This window comes from Orycteropus afer, unplaced genomic scaffold (genome assembly GCF_000298275.1).
Source record: "Orycteropus afer afer isolate SDZICR_OR568_19922 unplaced genomic scaffold, OryAfe1.0 scaffold00036, whole genome shotgun sequence".
NCBI classification, from domain to species: Eukaryota; Metazoa; Chordata; class Mammalia; order Tubulidentata; family Orycteropodidae; genus Orycteropus; species Orycteropus afer.
The window spans coordinates 12,585,884-12,605,431 of record NW_006921623.1 but is presented as its reverse complement, the minus strand read 5'-3'; the positions used below and the strand labels follow the sequence as shown (position 1 = coordinate 12,605,431).

At 41.7% G+C, this 19,548-nt stretch overlaps 1 protein-coding gene across 1 annotated transcript in view; it reads right to left on the bottom strand.

The window, feature by feature from the left end:
* PPP2R1B (protein phosphatase 2 scaffold subunit Abeta) overlaps window positions 1–6,501 on the bottom strand; it is a 30,410-nt gene extending 23,909 nt beyond the window's left edge. The window contains exons 1-3 of the mRNA XM_042780347.1: window positions 6,388–6,501; window positions 5,470–5,560; window positions 4,735–4,835 (exon numbers count right to left, since the gene is read on the bottom strand). Coding sequence (XP_042636281.1) covers window positions 4,735–4,835; window positions 5,470–5,560; window positions 6,388–6,501 — 306 coding nt within the window. The remainder of the gene's footprint in view (window positions 1–4,734; window positions 4,836–5,469; window positions 5,561–6,387) is intronic.
* Window positions 6,502–19,548: the final 13,047 nt, after the last annotated feature.

The following is a 19,548-nucleotide window of genomic DNA, read 5'->3' as shown; positions in this document are numbered from 1 at the left end:
GAGCCAGACATATTAGCTAAAGGAGTTCTTGATAAATAATCAAGGGATTATTACAAAGATGGAAGAAACCTTGTAACTTTAGAAGTAGAACAGACCAAAGGGGATGAGGGTCTGGACTAGAATCAGTAACTGAATATGACTTGGCCAAGTACAAACAGGCTGGTTCTCTGAACCTCTGCCTTTCTGGGTTTGCATTTGGTCCTAGTAGATTCAGCATGTGCTACGACCTGCAAGTGTTAAAACACAAGACCCACTTATAGAACTGACTAACAGACTGAGACAGAAGGATGAGTCAAAGGAAAGAAGTGTATCAGCTTAACAATACATTTCCAAAATTAACTGATACTCAAAGGTAGAAAATGAGCAACAAAATACTCAATTTCTCAATTTTTCAGAGTCCCTTTGAAAAGATACTGCTTCTTACTTACCAAGGTGTGGTGTAGTAAATTACTTAGTGTGGCTTTTCTACCCATAAGTCTTTGCAAACTCCAAGGTGGGAATTGCTATTAGCAACTGAGGAGATCCTGATTGCCCACCTGGAGTATTTCTGTTGGGAGTGGCACAAAACAATGTTCTGGGAGGTGCCCACTCTCTCTCAGGTGCTTAGAGTTCTGACGCTATGATTGGCTAGTTTGGCCACTCTGCCAAGCTCAAAAGGAGGCCTCCTGGAGGCAGAACTCTCTCTGACTGCTGATTGAGGAAGACGTGCTGCTGCAAGAGACACGTGCTCCTAAAAGAGACACGCATTGCTGGGAAAGAGACACAAGAGACGTGCATTGCTGAGTGAGACACTGAGGGACACGCACTGCTGGGAGAGAGACTGTGAGAGACTGTTGGCTGAGGGATGGTGGGCTGGGAGAGAGACTGAGTGTTCTTCCTGAACTTGAGTTGGAGCCCGGTGCTTCCCTAATAAACCCTGTAATCCGTGAGTTCTGTGTGGCCACTGCAGTGAATTATCGAACCCAGGAGAGAGGTGGTGGGTGCTTTGGGAGGAATGGTTGGTGAAAGGGGTGGAGGGAGGCAACATGTCTGGCCTTGTAGGAATGGGCCTTGGGTTACTGCTGGTAATCCTGTCTTCCTCTTATAAGGTTAGAGGAGGTCAGAACATGTGGCCTCCTTGCCGTTTTTGCACAAGGCCTTTTATGATCTGTCCCATAGACTACTGTGACATTCTCTCATGCAATCAACTCACTGGAAAATCTCTACCACTACCACAGGATAAGGCGAAGCTCCTGAGAACTGCATACAAGGTTTGCCTACTTCTCCATACCCTTTCATCCTGTCCCCTGACCACCACACCTGCCAACTCTAGCCCCAACACTTTATGCTCCAGCAGTCTGGAATCCAATCTGTTTCATGCTTCCAAGCCTCTGAAATTCACTCTTTCAGTAAGTGAATGTTGTTCTAGGCACTGAATACAACAAAGTGAAAAAGGCAGACAAAGTTCCCTGCTCTGGTAGAGTTTTACATCCAATGAAGGAAGATACCAAACAAAGGAAAAAAAAAAACCAGTTAGATGGTGATGAGCACTTTGGGAGGCTATTTCAGACTTGACATCTGAGTGACACACAAGCCAAGGCCCAAAAGAGCATTTCATTTCATTAGTGGGAATACCTAGGGCAAAAGTTCTAAGGCAATGATGAGCTTGGCTATGCAAAAAACAAAAAGATCAGTATGAGTGGAACGAGGTTATCAAGAAAGAGTATAAGGTCAGAGAAGCAGGTCTTGAAGAATCTTCTAAATAAAAGTACAAAGTTTGGATTTTCTACGTGCAGTGACAAGGAGTGATCGATCCATCTGCTGGGTGAAGTTGAACTGTAGGGTGGTTAGGAGACAAGAGCAGAACGAAGCTAGTTAGTAAACTACTGTGATCAAAATCAAAAACCAAACTCACTGCCATCGAGTCGATTCTGACTCATAGCAACCCCTATTGGGTTTCCTAGGCTGTAAATCTTTACAGAAGTAGACTGCCCCACCTTCCTTCTGCAGAGCGGCTGGTGGGTTTGAACTGCTGACCTTCTGGTTAGCAGCCAAGTGCCTTATCCACTATGCCACCAGAGCTCCTGAACTACTGTGATAATACAGAGGAAATATCATGGCGGGTAATCCAGGGAAGTAGGACGGAGAGAGGAAAAGTGGACTGATTTGGGATACAGGGAGAATCTGTAGGAGTTACTAAAGACCCCTGGTGGCACAACAGTTAAGCTGTCAGCTGTTAATCAAAAGACTGGCGGTTCATCCTGCCCAGCTGCTCCACAGGAGAAAGACCTTGCAATCTGCCTCTGTAAAGCTTAGAGCCACAAAAACCTTTTGGGGTAATTCCACTCTGTCACATGCAGTCACTAAGAATCAGACAGCATTCACTAACAACCTTAGGAATTACCAGGAGTCACTTACACACTCAACTACTAGCCGAGAGGCTGAAGTTAGATCTCACCAAGAAGATGCCTGGGAAGACAGGCCTAGCAATCACTCTGGAGCAGTTCTACTCTGCACACATGGGTTGTGATGAACTGGAATCAACTCAACACCAACTAGCAACAACAACGTAATAGTTATTAATTAATCAGATGTGGGAAATAAGGAAAAGAGGATTCAAGAATGCCTTTTAGGCTTTGGCTTATGTGACTGGGGTAGACAGTAATGTCATCTACTAAGATGGAGACAATTAAATGGGAGGCACATTTTAGAAAGTAGATTAAGTTCTGTTTCAGGCATTTAAATTTGAAAGTCGGACATGCAAGTAGAAAACTCAGACCACTGGATATATATGTATCAGGAGTTCCACAGAAAGGTCAGAGGTAAAGACAGAAACTCCAAGAGTCAGCATCCTACAGACAATATTTACACCCTGAAGCATACATCCCTACCCTGCCCAAATGCTGAATTCCTACTCATCCTTAAAAACCTCATTCAGACATCATCTCCCCATGGGTCTTCCTTGATCATCCTGATTTAATCCTTTTCTATTACTCGAGTACTTCATATGTGCTTCCATTGTTTAGCTTAACACTATACAATAATCTGATGAAACACAAGGGCAGAGACCAGGGACCTCATTTCATTCACATTGGTTCTTTAACATTAACATTATTATAACTTCAATACATGATATAGTAAGCACTCAATTAATGTCAACTAAATTGAACTGAAATCATCAAATTCACAAAGTAATTCAGAGCAAAAGTTACACCGACAATAAAGACAAAAAACTAATGAATGTTTCCAAAACAGTGACACAGATGAGAATTAAGACTTCCAATTTCAGAGGAAAAAATAAACAAAAGCAAACATGAAATGTAAATTAAAATTACAATAGATGCCACATCACATCTAATTAGGATGGCTATAATTCAAAAAAACAAGGAAAAGTGCATTGAAGAAAATAAAGAGAAAGTGAAACCCTTGTACATTACTGGTGGGAGTATAAAATGGTTGCAGCTGCCATAGAAAAGTTTGGTAATTCCTCAAAAAGTTAAATATAGCATTATCCAGCAATTCCACTCCTAGGTATGTACTCCAGAGAAATGAAAACAGATGTTTAAACAAAAACTTGTGTATGAATGTTCACAGCAGGATTACTGTCAATAGTCAAAAGGGAGAAACAACCCAAATGTTCATCAACTGATGGAAAACAAAATGTGGTGTATATCCCTAAAACGTATTATCATTCAGCCTTAATAAGGAATGAAGGACCGATATGTGGTACGATATAAATGAATCTTGAAAATGTTATGTTAAATGAAAGAAGCCAGTCACAAAATAACACATATTGTGATTTCATTTATATGAAATATTCAGTAGAGACAAATCCATAAAAAGGAGATTTGTAGTTGCCAGGGAGGAGAGGAGAAAGGCAAGTGTTTCTTAATGGGTATGGGGTTTCCATTTGGGATGATAAAGTGTTCTGGAACTAGAGAGTCATAATAATTACACAACACTGCCAATGTACTAAATACCATTAAATTGTAAATTTTAAGATGGTCAAAACAGTGAAGTTTGTTCATGTGTATTTTACTACAATAAAAAGAAAAAATGAGCATATAATTATGTTTTTTTAAAAATAAAATCCTTTTCCTCCCCACTTCTATATCATTAAGTTTATAAAGGCAGAAAAGGAAAGAGAAAGGAGCACTTGCATTTTTCTGTCGTGAGAAAAAATAAGAAAAGGTTAACTGAGTCCAAACCAAACAAAAACAAAAACAAACTCACCGCGGTCAAGTCAAGTCCAGCATATAGTGACCCCTCCTTGGGTTTCTCAGTCGCCACCTCTACGGAAGTACATTGCCCCGTCTTCCTTCCAAGGAGTGGCTGGTGGGACCGAACCACCAGGCAAATGCCTTAGGCACTACGCCACCAGAGCTCCCATCATTGAGTCCAGAATGCCTATATTGTTTGTTCTCTCAATGGCTAACATTATGACTATCTGCCCATAAAAAGATCATGATCTAAATTTCATAAGACACTATACATAGTGCTACAATGAAGCTATAACCAAACAATGTATCATTTACACTTCAGAAGCTCTGGTAGCATAGTGCCTAAGGCACCTGACTGCTAACCAGGAGTCTGGCAGTTCAAACCCACCAGCCATTCCTCAGAAGAAAGGCTAGGCAATCTACTTCCCTAGTGATACTGCCTCGGAAACCCAAGGAGGGGGTGCTATGAGTCGGGTCCGACTCAACGGCACAAAACAACAACAAGAAGGAGGGGAGGTAGCATATAAATACTTACCAGCAGACAGTGTGCAAAATCAGGACCTCCCACAAGGCCAGTAAAATTTCCCAGCTGCTCAGCAAGTGCTAGCAGTACCTCATCTTCATCATACATAGTATCTGCATAAGACAACATCAGGGTAGGCATCAACAAAGAGAGCTAGCCCAGAGCTGGACACTCACACAAAACTAGGGAAAAAAAACTCTGTACCTAGTAAGGAGCCCTAGTAAGAAGCCCTGGCGGCACAGTGGTTAAGTGCTTGGCTGCCAACTGAAAGGCAAGCAGTTCACACCCACCTTTCTGTGGGAGAAAGATGTGGCCAACTGCTCCATAAAGATTTACAGCCTTGGAAGTCATGTAGGGCAGCTCTGTTCTTTCCTATAGGGTTGCAATGAGTCTAAATCAACTCAAGGGCGATGGGTTTCTTGTTTCTTTTTTTAGATGGCCAAGTCACAATACTAACAAGGTTTCCTCGATAAACAGTCTTACCAGATCTGTTTTACAAAACGAATTAGAAACTGATACTCCCATATCAATTACTTTCTTGTTACCTAATGTCTGAATATGTCCGGACCCAATATTACAATATACTTTGTTCTGCTTCTTTTGCACAGAAAGCACTAGGCTCACTTCAGTATTTCACAACACTGTAGATAACAAACTCTAAGAAAAAGTCACAGTTTTGAAAGCCACTGGAAAATGGCTTTAAATATTTTTTAAAAAGAAAAAAACTCTAAACAAAGATTCACATACCAGTAAGAAATGGCAGCAGTTCAGTTCTAGTTCTTTCTACTCCAAGTGCTAGAGCAATTGTTGACAGTTTCTTAATACTGTTGAGACGGAGCTTTAAAAAAGAAAGTGGAAAGAACAAAATAAAGAAACGGTTGCAATTTAGATCAAAAGACAAAACAGAGGATGCAAACAGAGGTAAGTATAATAAGATAAAGGTTCCTGTGAGGAACCTCAGGAGCAGGATAACACGGAATCTTTGCCAGAGGAAGATTTTCTGCGAGAAACACTCTGGGCCCAGGGGAGAAAGGAATGAATGAGAACACAACAGCCAGGAAGTGAAATAACTTCTACAAGTGAGAACCCTGGCAGTAGTGAAGCAGGTGAAACGGTTGAATACAACTCCTGACTTTTGAAAGAAAGTTCCATCAAAGGTTAAATACCGACTCATTTCGGTTATCAGCCATCTAGCTCTCGTTCTATCCAACAAGCCCAGCCAGTTTCCAGCCTGGGAGTAAGGCTTTTCACCAGCACTTCAAAGGGCAGCCTCGCAACCTGAGAGCCCCGCTGCCTGCTGCGGGCCCCCAGGCTCGCCCAACAACTAGGACGTCTGTCCCGGGCTTGACGCGGCGTTTCCCACCGCAAGGCCCCGGAAGGGGCGTCCAGGCTGAGAGGCGGTTCTCCGACAACCGCCCAGACCGGGCCAGGAGCCGGGCCGACGCGCTCAGGGGATCCGAAGAAAGGGTGCTGGAGCGGTCCCCGGGAGAGTCGGGTAGTGACACTACAACCTCTTAATGGTCTTTCCCCTCCTACCCCTCAAGTTTATGCTCAAAGCCTCACTCTTTGAATTCCCGGGCCTCCCCTACTGCAGCGCCAGCCTTCCCCCTTCCCTACCAAGCGCCTAGCCGGGCCCACCTCAGCTCCCCAGCCATAGCCCAGTACCTGCACGTCTTCATTGCGGAGCTCGTCGATTAAAACCGCGATTGGATATAGTGAATCGTCTCCATCTCCTCCCGCTGCCCCTGGGCTACTCCCAGGGACCGCCGCACCCGCCATGTTCTTCCCTCTCCCGCAGGTCGCCACCGCCCGCCCCGCCCCGCGCCCAGGCCCCGCCCCGCGCCCAGGCAGGTGGGACTAAGGCCTGGCGGGGTTTTGAGGTGGGGAAGGGGAGTCACTCCACCGTCGCAGTCCCCTGCCCTACCCCAGTTGTGGGAATTGTAGTTATGAACTGCCTTAGAAGGTTGGGCTGAGACTGAGAGTGCAATTACAGCCAAAAGAAGCAGAAGCAGGGATTAGTCCTGTTCGTTGTGATCTGAAGGAACCAGGGACCTACATACCTGAATGATCCATACTGTGCTCTCAAGGCCTCAGGTCGACCAAAGAGGGTGCTTAGGACCTGAGGGTAAAGGTCTTGGTGCCTTCCTGTCAGAATAAGTGTCTATGACTCCTGATCCAAAAGACAACGCAGGCGGGTGATAGAAAGTGAACAGTGCTGTCCAAACTCCCCAGTCAATATTTTTTCCACGCAAGCTCTTAAAAACAGGCTGCTCTCTTCTTTTTGTGGTTCTTTTCAGTCTTGGTACTGGAATGATGCCTTCTGTCTATTTTCTTCATCCCATTTTTCAGCATGCTAGAAGTAAAACAATCACACGAAACAAGGACAAGCCTTAATCTTTCCAAATTGGATGGAGTAGCCAATTTGCTTGTACAAAAAGCCTAAGCTGGCCTCTGTAGACCTCCAGGAGTCCTCAAAGGCTGAGATGGGAGAAGGGGAGGTCTGTGAGTTACAAAACCTGATGGAAAGTTTTCATTTGCCCTTGTGAGGGCAGCACAGAACTAGAAAGTCCTGTCTTTTTTGGTTGTTGTTATTTTAGACTGGTATTTAAGCAACTCAGAACGATAATTACATATACTGATCATAAACTCTGTAATGGCAGTTTTATGTGTGTAATAAAAGTGTAAAATTATTAATAAATGCAACTTTTTGTTGTTGTTGTTATGTGCCGTCGAATCAGACCCTACTCATAGCAACTCCTCCTTGGGTTTCTGAGGTGATATCACTATGGAAGTAGATTGCCCAACCTTCCTTCCAAGGAGTGGCTGGTGGGTTTGAACCGCCAGCCTTCCGGTTAGCAGTCAAGTGTCTTAGGCACTATGCTACCAGAGCTCCCTAAATGCAACTTAGGTGACTTATTTTTTAAAACATGGGAGTCCTGAAAGTAAACACTGTAAATAGGGTGTTTGGTAGTGGTGAAAGTTTGGGAACCAATAAACAGTATTTCTCAAATTAGTTCTGGGGATGTATTCTCTAGGGTCTTCATTTTCTTTTCACTTCGATCATTTTTTTAGATTTGCATAAGCATATTCCGGATGTGTGTGAGGGAGAGACAGAAAGAGAGAGAGATTTGGGTGAAAGTTTACAGAGTAAAGTGGTTTTCCATTCAACAATTCATACACATTTTGTTTTGTGACATTCATTGCATTCCCCACCATGTAACAGCACTCTTCCCACTTTCTCCCTGTTTCCCATTTCCCTTCATTGTTCTTTCCCATCCCTTCCTGCCTTCTTAACTTTATCCCTGGGCAAATGCTCTCCTTTGGATCTTGTTTGGACCACTTTATAACTCAGTATTGCCACACAATTCCAGTACTTAATTTGCATGTGTGTTTCAGTGCTGCTTGTTATTCTGGGAAAATGAGAAAAGAACAGTGGTAGATTTTAAATGAAAATGATGCTTTAGTATACAAAGTGAAAGTCAAATGACATCGTGGGCCTGCACTGACCCAGTACTAACAAAGCAAAGCCATGAGAAAATAGAGGTATCAGAAGTCACTTGGCGGCACAGATACACTGAACTCAAAACATGCTGAGCTTTGACAGGCAATATCCTAGTCACTATTCAAAGGATGATTTAATTTCAGCAAAACTCATCATTCATCATATTAGCTTGCTATAATGTTATTAATATGAATATTTGTTTTGTAGTTTCAAACAAAGAAATCAGGAACACCATGAAAAAACACATAACAAAATGACAGCAACAAATTCATACTTGCCAATAGTTACATATCTGACGAGGGACTTATCTCTAAAATTTATAGAAAACTCCAACACCTCAACAACAAAAAGATTAACAATCCAATTTAAAAAATGGGTTGAAGACATGATTTGACACTTCACCAAAGAGGATATTCAGGCAGCCAGCAAATACATGAAGAAGTGCTCACAGTCATTAGCCATCAGAGAGATGCAAATCAAAACAACAATGAGATACCATCTCACCTCAGCACTAATGGCAAAGTTCAACAAGACAGGAGATAACAAATGCTGGGGAGGATGTGGAGAGTTTGGGATTCTCATACACTGCTGATGGGAGTGTAAAGTGATACAACCACTGTGGAAAACAGTATGGTGATTCCTTAAAAAGCTGGAATTAGAAATACCATTTGACCCAGCAATCCCATTAGCAGGTATATATCCTAAAGAAGTAAGAGCTAGGACAAGAACAGATATATGCACACCCATGTTCATCACAGGACTATTTACAATAGCAAAAAGATGGAAACAACCTACGTGCCTATCAACAGAAGAATGGATAACCAAACTACGGTACATACACACTATGGAATACTATGCAACCCTGAAGAATAACGTAGAATCTCCAAAACACCATATAACATGGGTGAACTTGGAGGACTTTATGCTGAGTGAAATAAGTCAATCACAGAAGGACAAATATAGTATTAGTTCCTTATTATAAAAGTCAAAGAAAGGTTTATATATGGAAGGAAACTTTTTTTGTTTGTTACCAGGGGTGGGAGGGGATGAAAGGGAACACTGCAAAAAAAAAAAGGCATTGACCCATGTCAAAAATATAAAATAAAATAAAATGATAAAGAATGCAAGCTTGAGAGAAGCAGATTAAGTCGGTTCCTCATATATTGTCATCTAGATATAAGCTCAAGCTTTGGAAGAGCCTCGCTTTGATAAAAACTGTCATATTGACAATAAGCCTTTTTGTTTAAAACTCAAATATGTTTTGCATACCCAAGCACAATGAATCGGACACCTAAGGAATAACTATAATTAAATATGAAATCACAAGCTAAGGAAATAGGCCTCAGAAAATTGCCTAGTTGGAGAGTCTTCAATTCTACACTTCAATCCCTACCTCCTGCTCTGACTTACCTTGCTCTTCCTTTCCCTAAACTTCAAACCCAACCCACCCCCTGCCAATAAAATGAGGCTAACCACCTTTGGCTGCCTCTCTAGTTACTGCGATGCTATGAGAATGAAACAGGCAATAAACAGAGATGCTAATAAATTCTTCAATAAAAAACATGATTGAAAGAAACCAGATTTCAACAGAATGACTATTTCAAAAACTGAACTGAATGGAAACTACTATAACAAAGTCTAAGGCAGTCTTTTGGGGAGTGTGGTCTGCTGACCATCTCAATCACCTAAGATGTTTTTTTAAAAATGCAGATTCCTAGCCTCCAGCCCAGACCTCGTGGAACAGAATCCCTGAGAGTTGTGATTGTAATGTCACTGATGTTTCAAAGTCACTGATTTAAATGCTCATCCAGCAAAATAATTTCCACATAAATGAACATCTGCTTCACATCAAATCTAAAAAGAGTCTTTGAAGGGCACTTCTGTCCAGAAAAAGCAAATGGCAACTACAACTGCTTATCAATAAGTAGTACTGCCCAACTGGTTGTGGTTTTTGCCAGATTAAGAAAAATAATCTCTCTTTTGCTGGATTCCTGGAAGATAGCAAACCCACTGCAAATATGGTAACGTGGCACTGAGTTGTTTTCATATCTGCCTTTCTTCTCTTTTGTTCCCTTGGTCTCCTCTTCTCTTCCCACACACTCCACAAAAATCTAATAACCAGGGAGAGCCACAGGCAACCACTGAGATTAGGCTGAGGATTTAAAGAAGCCCTGGGGAAACAATGAGACATTCTCAGCACCAAAGCAGTGCAGTTCTGGCACCCACAGACAGTTCACTCATCCAGTGAATCACGGATAGACAGGGTTAGACTTGCCTGGCTCGAGTAAAACAACATGCCAAGAATATGAGGGAAATCAGAGGCTGATGGGATCAACAGCCATTGAACCCTGTGTTGGTGACACCACAGAAAAGGGTCAGTTCTGAGAAAGTCTGAATGACATCATTACCATCCTCTCTGCCCCCATGCTTCACGTTTACTTAGCTTGTCTCTTCCTTACAGTCCACAGAACTTTGAAAACAGGCTCTCATTCAGCTGAACATTTACATTAGGTAGATGCACTCCTTGGAGAGATCAATCATGGGAGAATAGAAGGGCTGTGTATACACAGAGAGACAGCTCAGGGGGCAGGAGTGCATGGGAGGGAAGGACACAGGGAAGAGGTGACTATGGGGAGAAGTGGGAAGAGAGCTGTTGCATTATGGGAAATTGTAGTCAAGGTCATGAGAAAAAGTGTATGTGAGATGCTGTACGGAAAGTGAATTTGCTCTGTAAATTTTCACCCAAATCACAATAAAAATTTAATTAAAAAAAAAAAAAAAGGCTCTCATTCAAATGCTCTTCTGCTCCACAGAATGGCAAGAATGGGCAAGAATGCAGAGTGTAGGAGAGATAAACTAGGGGTGATTTGCTCAGGGCCAACCCAGAGTGCTGTCCCAGTCACAGGGCCATCAAGAGAGTAGCGGATGGCTCCGTTAATTCACAGAAAGAAAAACTGAAGCACGTGGAAGTGTTTCCCAATGACCTTCACTTAGCAAGATAACCCTGGTAAAGTGAATCCCATGTCTGAATTTAATTCCTTGCAGAATAACAATGATACCTTGAATTTATATTTATACAAAAAAAAAAAGTCTTCATTCTGTGGACCCAAATATTTTTGCATCAATATTTTTACTTTCTTTCTCTCTCTCTCTCTGCTTTCTTTGTGAAACTTTAAAAAAAAACAAAAAACTTTTTATTGTGATCCGGATGAAAGTGTACAGAGCAAATTGGTTTTCCATACATTTTGTTTCGTCACACTGATTGCAATCCCCACAATGTAACAACATTCTTCCCATTTCCTCCCTATGTGTATCATTTCCCTTCCTCCTTCTCTCTTATCCCTACCAGCCTTCTTAGCTTTATCTCTGCACAAACGCTGCCCTTTTGATTTTGAACAGTTGATTGTTCTAAGGAGTGTGTACCTCCTTGGTACTATTGTTCACCTGATAGATGTATCATTTGGCTGAAAGCTGAGCCACTGGAGTGAGTTCAGTTCCAGGCCTGAAAGGAGTCTAAGGGCCATAGTCTCTGCGGTTCCACCTGTCTCTGTCAGACCAGTAAACCTGATCTTTTTTTGTGATTTTGAGTTTTGTTCCACATTTTTCTCTCCCTCTTTTGAGGACCTCCTATTGTGATCCCTTTCAAAGCAGTCAGCGATGGTAGCCAGGCACCATCTAGCTCTGCTGGTCTCAGGGTCAGGGAGGCTGGGATTCACGTGGTCCATTAATCTTTTGTTGCCTTGCACCTTTGATTTTCTTTGCTCTTTTTTCTTTGCTCCAGACGGGGAGAAATCATATTTGCTGTAGCATATTTTTTTAAGAGGTCTTTTGCAGTAGATTTGCCCAAAGCAATATGTCTAATTTCTTTAAAAAAAACACATTTGTTTGAAATATAATTTATGTACGGTGAAATACACAAAACTAAAATGACATAGGTCAATTTTTTTTTTTTTTTTTTTTTTTTTGCAGTGTTCCTTCCCCTCCCCTCCCACCCCTGGTAACCAACAAAGAAAGTTTCCTTCCATATATAAAACTTTCCTTGACATTTTACAATAATGAACTAATACAATATTTGTCCTTCTGTAATTGGCTTATTTCACTCTTTGCTTGAATTCTTGGGAAGAGAAAAGCAAAGAAATGGGGCAGTCAGCTCTTGTTCAGGAAAGTATATACAATGGTTAAGAGAGAATACTCTGGAACCAAGAAGACCTAGATTTAAACCCCAGATCTACAGGTTACAGTGAAGCCTGTGGGAACTGGAAGGACTGCATTGTTCTTCCAGGTCTCAAAAGTTTCCCACCTTTGACAGGGTGCAGTTTTACCACTTTTCTATTGCTCTCTATCAGAGGAAAATATTTGGGTTTTCCTTCTCTGACAGGTTTCTGTCTTACACAGGTTACGGCTCTTGCAGGCTTTATTATATAGCTGTGTGACTTTGGGCAAACATGTCTTTGAATCTCCATTTCTGCATCTCTGGATTGAGGCTGCAAAGCTTACCTCATGTGATTATTAAGAAGATTAAATAATTCATGTAAAGTGCTCAGATTGGTGCCTGGCAAGAGTAAGTCCTCAAACCGAGCTTCTATTAAAGGTGATTGAAAAGTACATGTGAAGAATGTTGAAACGGCAACTATTTTGTTACACATACATTTACCACAAAAACAAACAAACAAAAAAACCAACCCATAACTGTCATGAAAGATAAAGAAAGGCTGAAGAACTTTCCAGGTTAAAGTACACTGAAGAGACTCGAATGCAATACAGCCTAAAAGCTATAAAGGACACTAATGGGAAACCGACCCAATTTGAATATGGACTTTATATAGATGATAGGATTGTATCAAAGTTAAGTTTCCTGAATTCAATGATTATACTACAATGAAAAAAAAAAAAAAAGCTGCTTTTAAAAAAAGAGAAAAGTAAGTGCTCAAATATTTGCCATTAGTAGTTACCATTTACTTGAGGAAGTAGGAAAGGTAAGAAAATATTTCAGTCAACTGAGCTTTGCTACCAGAAAGGGTCAGTGTGAAAGAATGAGAGGGTTATGGGATTTAAAGTCAAAAGACCTGGCTCAAGGCCTTCCAGAAAGTTTTGTCATTGGTTAAAAAAAAATACTTTGGACACGTTCTCAGGAGGGTCCAGTCCCTGGAGAAGGGCATTATGCTTGGTAGAGGGTCCGTGAAAATGGGGAAGACCCTCCTCAACACCTCAACGAGATGAACTGACACAATGGCTGACACAACGGGTCAAATATGGCAAGGACTGTGAGGATGGCACAGGACCAGGCAATGTTTCATTTTGTTATCGTGTCATATAGGGGCCGTTATGAGTCGGAACCAACTTGATGGCACCTAACAACAGCAACAACAAAATAGGAGCAAATCTTACCCTACTCCGCTCTCTGGAGTGCTGCAAAGAATAAGATCTATAATGTGAAGTACCATGCAAATGTTAGAAGTTGTTTTGTTTATTACCGTGAGCTTACTGAATCTCAGCCTATGCCAAACACACAAAGAGAACATCTGGAGAACTATGCTCAAGGTGTACAAGCCTCCAGCTGCGAATTAGTGCTCCCTCTGATCACAGCAGTAGATTTAAGCTACAGCAAACTCAGAGCTCAGATGGGCATGGCACCTTTCTCCAAAGTCTTAAGCCTTTGAGTCCTATTATGAGCTCTAAGGTTCTCTGGACAGAACACCTGGTTATCTTGCTGTATGCTAGACATAGCTCAACAAAAACCCTTTGTTACAGAGTTAAGTAAAAAACAAGGTATACAGCGTTACTGAAGTTACAAGGTGTAATTTAAGCTGAAGATGTTCAGAAATAAAAGAGTGCTCCTGTTGTTGCTGTGTGCCATCGAGTCAAATCTGACTCATAGTGCCTCTATAGGACAGAGCAAAACTCCCCCAGAGGGTCTCCTAGGCTGTAATCTTTATGGGAACAGATCACCAGGTCTTTTCTCCCACGCAGCTGCTGGTGGGTTCAAACTTCTGACTTTTTGATTAGGCAGCTCATGGTAGTTATTCCCCATGATGAGACTGGCAATCAGCTCCATGGAGGGACCTACCACAAGCAGCTGAGTAGCTGCCGTAGGGATGTGGTCTGCTTCTCATATATAAGCAACAGCTTTCGAAACGGTCTATGATTGCTTAATCATTGTGCCACCAGGGGTCCTTAGATTGTTTCTAAATGTGTGATATTAAAATGATTCTACATGTTTATTAAAAGGGAGTGGGGGCAAAACAGTGTATATAGTGTTACCATTTGTATAAAATAGAATGCACACACGTGTGTTTCCAGGACACACTAGACTAATAACACTGGTTGATTATGGAAAGGTAACTGGTTACCCGAGTAACAGGGATACAGAATGGAGATATTTCAATGTACAGTATATCCATTTGTACTTTTTGTTTATTTTTTTTTACTATTTACTAAACTCCAGACTTGACTCAATTTTCACCTGTTTTTCTACTGATGTCCTTCTACTGTTTTAGGATCCAATCCTGGATACCTTATTGCATTTAAAAAAACCAAACTCACTGCCATCGAGTTGACTCCAACTTATAGCGTCCCCTCCTTGGGTTTCTAAAGTGGTATCACTATGGAAGTAGGTTGCCCAGTCTTCCTTCCGATGAGTGGCTAGTGGGTTTGAACTGCCAGCCTTCTGGCTAGCAGAAGGTTAGCCTTAGGCACTACACCAGCTTTTAAAATTTTGTGTCATGGAAATTATTGCCTGTTCAACCCAACCAACCTTTGGGACCCGGTTACCATTCTGCAGACTGTGCTGTGCCTCCCCTGGCTGATCGTCCCGTGCCATCCATTGATTATATGCATATATCCTGGATTCCTCCTGCCCCGCTAATCCCCTTCTAGCCCTGCTGTGTCCAAAGGATGGGGCACATCCAGATTTCCTTCCTCGCTCTTATTTTTGTAAGCCCTGTGTTCTGTATGAGACCCAGCCAACATAAGCAGTAGCTTTCAACAGCTGGGCACACTGTCCCCAGGCTCTGTCTAGACAGAGATTTGATTTAGTAACAGCAGAGCTTACTTAAAATATTCCTGGTCCCCTGAAAGCTTTTCCCTGTGGTCTCCCCTGAAAAGGGTATCCTTTCCCATTTCCTTTTCTAATCAGTCCAGCAGAACTATTAGGAGAAAGGTCACAGAAGTTAGAAAGGACCAGTGCCAAGATCCCCTGGACACGTCATTCACATTTTGGCAGGACTCCAGCTGGGGCTATAATCAGAAACCGGAATTTCCACTAACTTTCAGGACTTCAGGAAATCAGTATCCTCTCTGATCTAGCTTGTCATTAAATATTAGTTGGGGCCCACCGTGTTCTAGAAAAGTTCCTTCAAAGACTGAATGCATTATCTTCACATTCTTACTAGAACAACCTGTTGTTGTTGTTGTTGTTGTCATGTGCCGTCGAGTCGGCCCCGACTCATAGTGATCCCTCCTTGGGTTTCCGAGGCAGTATCACTACAGAAGTAGGATTGCCCAACCTTCCTTCCAAGGAGTGGCTGGTGGGTTTGAACCGCCAGCCTTCTGGTTAGCAGTCAAGTGCTTTAGCCACTATGCTACCAGAGCTAAACTAAAAAGTGGGGAAAAGAAGTGAAACAACTAGACTGGTTCCTGTTCTCATCTCTGTCCATCTTCCAGACAGATCCCCCAATGTAATATCCAAAGAAAGGAGGTCGTAGGCTGTCTTACTTTATCTAGTGCTACTATAAGAAAAATAGCACAAGTTGCTGGCTTTAATGAACAAAATTTATTTTCTCACAATTAAGAGGCTGAAAGTCTGAATTCAGGGCACTGGATCTAGGGGAAAGGCTTTGTCAGCCCTAGGAGATCTTGGTCTCTTTCTTTTTAGCTTCTGGTCCTCAGTTCCTTGACAGCCCATTATGTAGTATCTGTCTTCCCCATTGGGAGCTCTACTTGACTACTACCTGCCAGAAGCTCCTTGTAGTTTTTTATATGTTTAGCTCTTGTAGTTTTTTATATGTTTAGCTCTGTTTATTTGAGATGAAGACAGTGAAAACCCTACTTTCCTTTTGTTATTCTATTACTTGATCTTCCACAAAGTGACCTTGGAAGGAAGATTGGGCAATCTACTTCTGTAGAGATACCGAAGAGATACCGCAGAGACACCGTAGAGATACTGCAGAGATACTGATACTGCCTCGGAAACCCAAGGAGGAAACTCAAGGAGGGGTCGCTATGCTATGAGTCAGAATCAACTCAAGATGGCAGTGAGTTTGGTTTGGTTTTGGTCTCTTCCCCATTTGTCTTTCCTTCACTGTACCTAATCTGCTCTTTTTATATTGGTTTAACACAAAAAGGCAATTGATTTAAGATCCATCCTACACTGATATGGCCTTATTAACATAACAAAGAAAATATTATTCCCAAATTGGATTACATTCACAAATATAGGAACTAGGATTTACAACACAACTTTTTTGGGCATAATTCAACCCATAATTCCACATCCTGTGCTCCGAAATTCAAAGCATTTGTAGAATGTTGTTGTTGTTGTTGTTATGTGCCATCAAGTGCAGGGACTATGAAGTCAGGATTGGAGAAAGACTAATTAACAACCTGTGATATACTGATGACACAACCTTGCTTGCTGAAAGTAAAGAAGACTAAAATGCTTAATGATGAAGATCAAAGACTACAGCCATCAGTATGAATTATATTTCAACATAAAGAAAACAAATAGCCTCACAACTGGACCAATAAGCAACATCATGACAAATGGAGAAATTATTGGCATTGTCAAGGATTTTATTTACTTGGATCCACAGTTAATGCCTATGGAAGCAGCAGTCAAGAAATCAAATGACATATTGCATTGGGTAAATCTGCTGTAAAAGACCTTTTCAAAGTGTTAAAAGGCAAAGATGTCACTTTGAAGACTAGGGTGTTCCTGACCCAAGCCATGGTATTTTCAGTAGCCTCACATGTATATGAAATCTAGACAATGAACACGGAAGACCGAAGAATTGATTGGTTTGAATTAAGTTGTTGGCAAAGAATATTGAATATGCCATGGGCCACCATAGGAGCTCTGGTGGCCTAGTGCCTAAGGCATTTGACTGCTAACCAGAAGGCTGGTGGTTCAAACCCACCAGCCACTCCTCGGAAGGAACATGAGGCAATCTACTTCTGTAGTGATACTGCCTCGGAAACCCAAGGAGGGGTCGCTATGAGTTGGAACCAACTCAATGGCAGTAAGTTTGGTTTTTATGGGCTGCCATAAGAACAAATGTCTTGGAAGAAGCAAGAATACTCCTTAGGAGTGAGGAGGGTGAGCTTTTGAATTACATACTTTGGACATGTTATCAGGAGGGGACAAGTTCCTAGAGAAGGATATCATACTTGGTGGAAGGTCATAGGAAAACAGGAAGACCCTTACTAGAGTGGACTGACACAGTGGCTGTAACAATGGTCTCAAACATTGCAGCATTTGTGAGGACAGCACAGGACCAAGCAGTGAGTTTTTGTTCTGTTGTTCATACGGTCCTTATGAATCAAAACCTATTCAATGCCACCTAACAATGATAACAACGAATACAATCAAGGTCACGCCAAACAGAACTGAAATTAAAAGAGAAGAATAGAGAAATTGTCTGTTCATAGTGTACCAACAGGGAACTGCTGCTGTAATGTGTAATTCATCCCCTGATAAGTTATGACCATGGTTTTCTGCAGGAAATTTTTTTCAATTATAGCAATATAGGAGTGCAATGTAGGGATCGCTAAACCAACCAAACTCACTACCCTCAAGTGGAATCCAACTCATAGTGACCACTCCTTGGGTTTCCCAGGCAGTATCACTCCAGAAGTACACTGCCCAGTCTTCCTTCTGAGGAGTGGCTGGTGGGTTTGAACCGCCAGCCTTCTGGTTAGCAGTCAAATACCTTAAGCACTACACCACCAGAGCGCCCAATGTAAAGATACTGATTCTAAAGAAATGCAACTCAGATTTCTTAATCTAAAGGGGAATTTCTACACCAAGTATAAGGCAAATACTCAAAACTAATTAGGTTCCAGGAGGGAAAGGGGCTCTGAAAATTTTAGTGGGAATAGGCTGCCCTCTGCTGGACACTGGGGAAATCTCTATGATGAGTTTGAAGATAAGGTTGCCTTAAGAAACCCTACATTTTCAAATACAGTGATAACTGAGAGTGAAAAACAAAGTGGCAACAAATTAAAACTTTAGTGCTATTTTTCCAAATATGTCCAGTAATCAAGTTTGTGGGAATACAATTATAGAAAAAGGTTCAAACTGAGGAGAAAAAGCTGCTTGGGGCTGGAGGAGGCCCATACAATTCCTTTATAAATGTAGCACTGAAAAGCCAGCCTCCTTTTTCACATATCTCTACAAATATTTGATTAACAATAAAAAATAAATATATATGGGAACACATAACAGGACACACCAGGGAGGTTAGAGCTAGACTGTTAATAGGGAGGCAAGAAAGAGACAAGACCAGCTCTTTAATCATACATGGTGTTTTCTTGATTGAGGGAACACATTTTAGGTGATTTCTCTCAAAATGACATTAACCTTTGCTCTGATACCCAAGGGTGGCCAAAGCTCCAGAGAAGGTCACTTTGTGGAAGATCAAGTAATAGAATAACAAAAGGAAAGTAGGGTTTTCACTGTCTTCATCTCAAATAAACAGAGCTAAACATATAAAAACTACAGAGGACACCCCTCAGTGTGCCCCTGAGCAGGAGTGCCTAACAACCACACACTCCCCGCCCCTCATTTTTCACTCAGGACAGCCAAAGGTCCCTGAGGAAGCCAAGCAGTGCCAAGCAACAGGACTGAATGTGGAGGTCAGGCAGTCTTCCTGAAGGTGGATCTGGATGCTCAGACACTACTCCTACCTAATAAGTAAATTAAACAGCACTAATTATCTAGAATTGCCACAATTACAGTCTTTCCTTCTCTTTTTCCATGTGTGAGCATTCAAAACTGGGATGGAAAAATCAATGGGGCAAGAGCTACAGTAAATTATTAACATCCATTAGTGTACCTCAGTACTGTATTTGTTAATTGTTTCTCTGGAAAGCATGGCCCAGAGGAAATGGGAACTAGGGCAGGAACAGTTTGATATGCATAAGGGAGTAGAGAGAAGAGTCTGGGGAGAGGAAGAGGCCTAGATGGAGCCCTGGGTAGCCAAGGGTCATAATTAGAATAGACATTGAATATTTGACCTTGGGTATGATAGTTTCCACCTACTCTTTATTAATACTAATGGTGTTCAACTCTAGCTGCTTATTAGAAAAATCACCTAGGGATTTAAAAA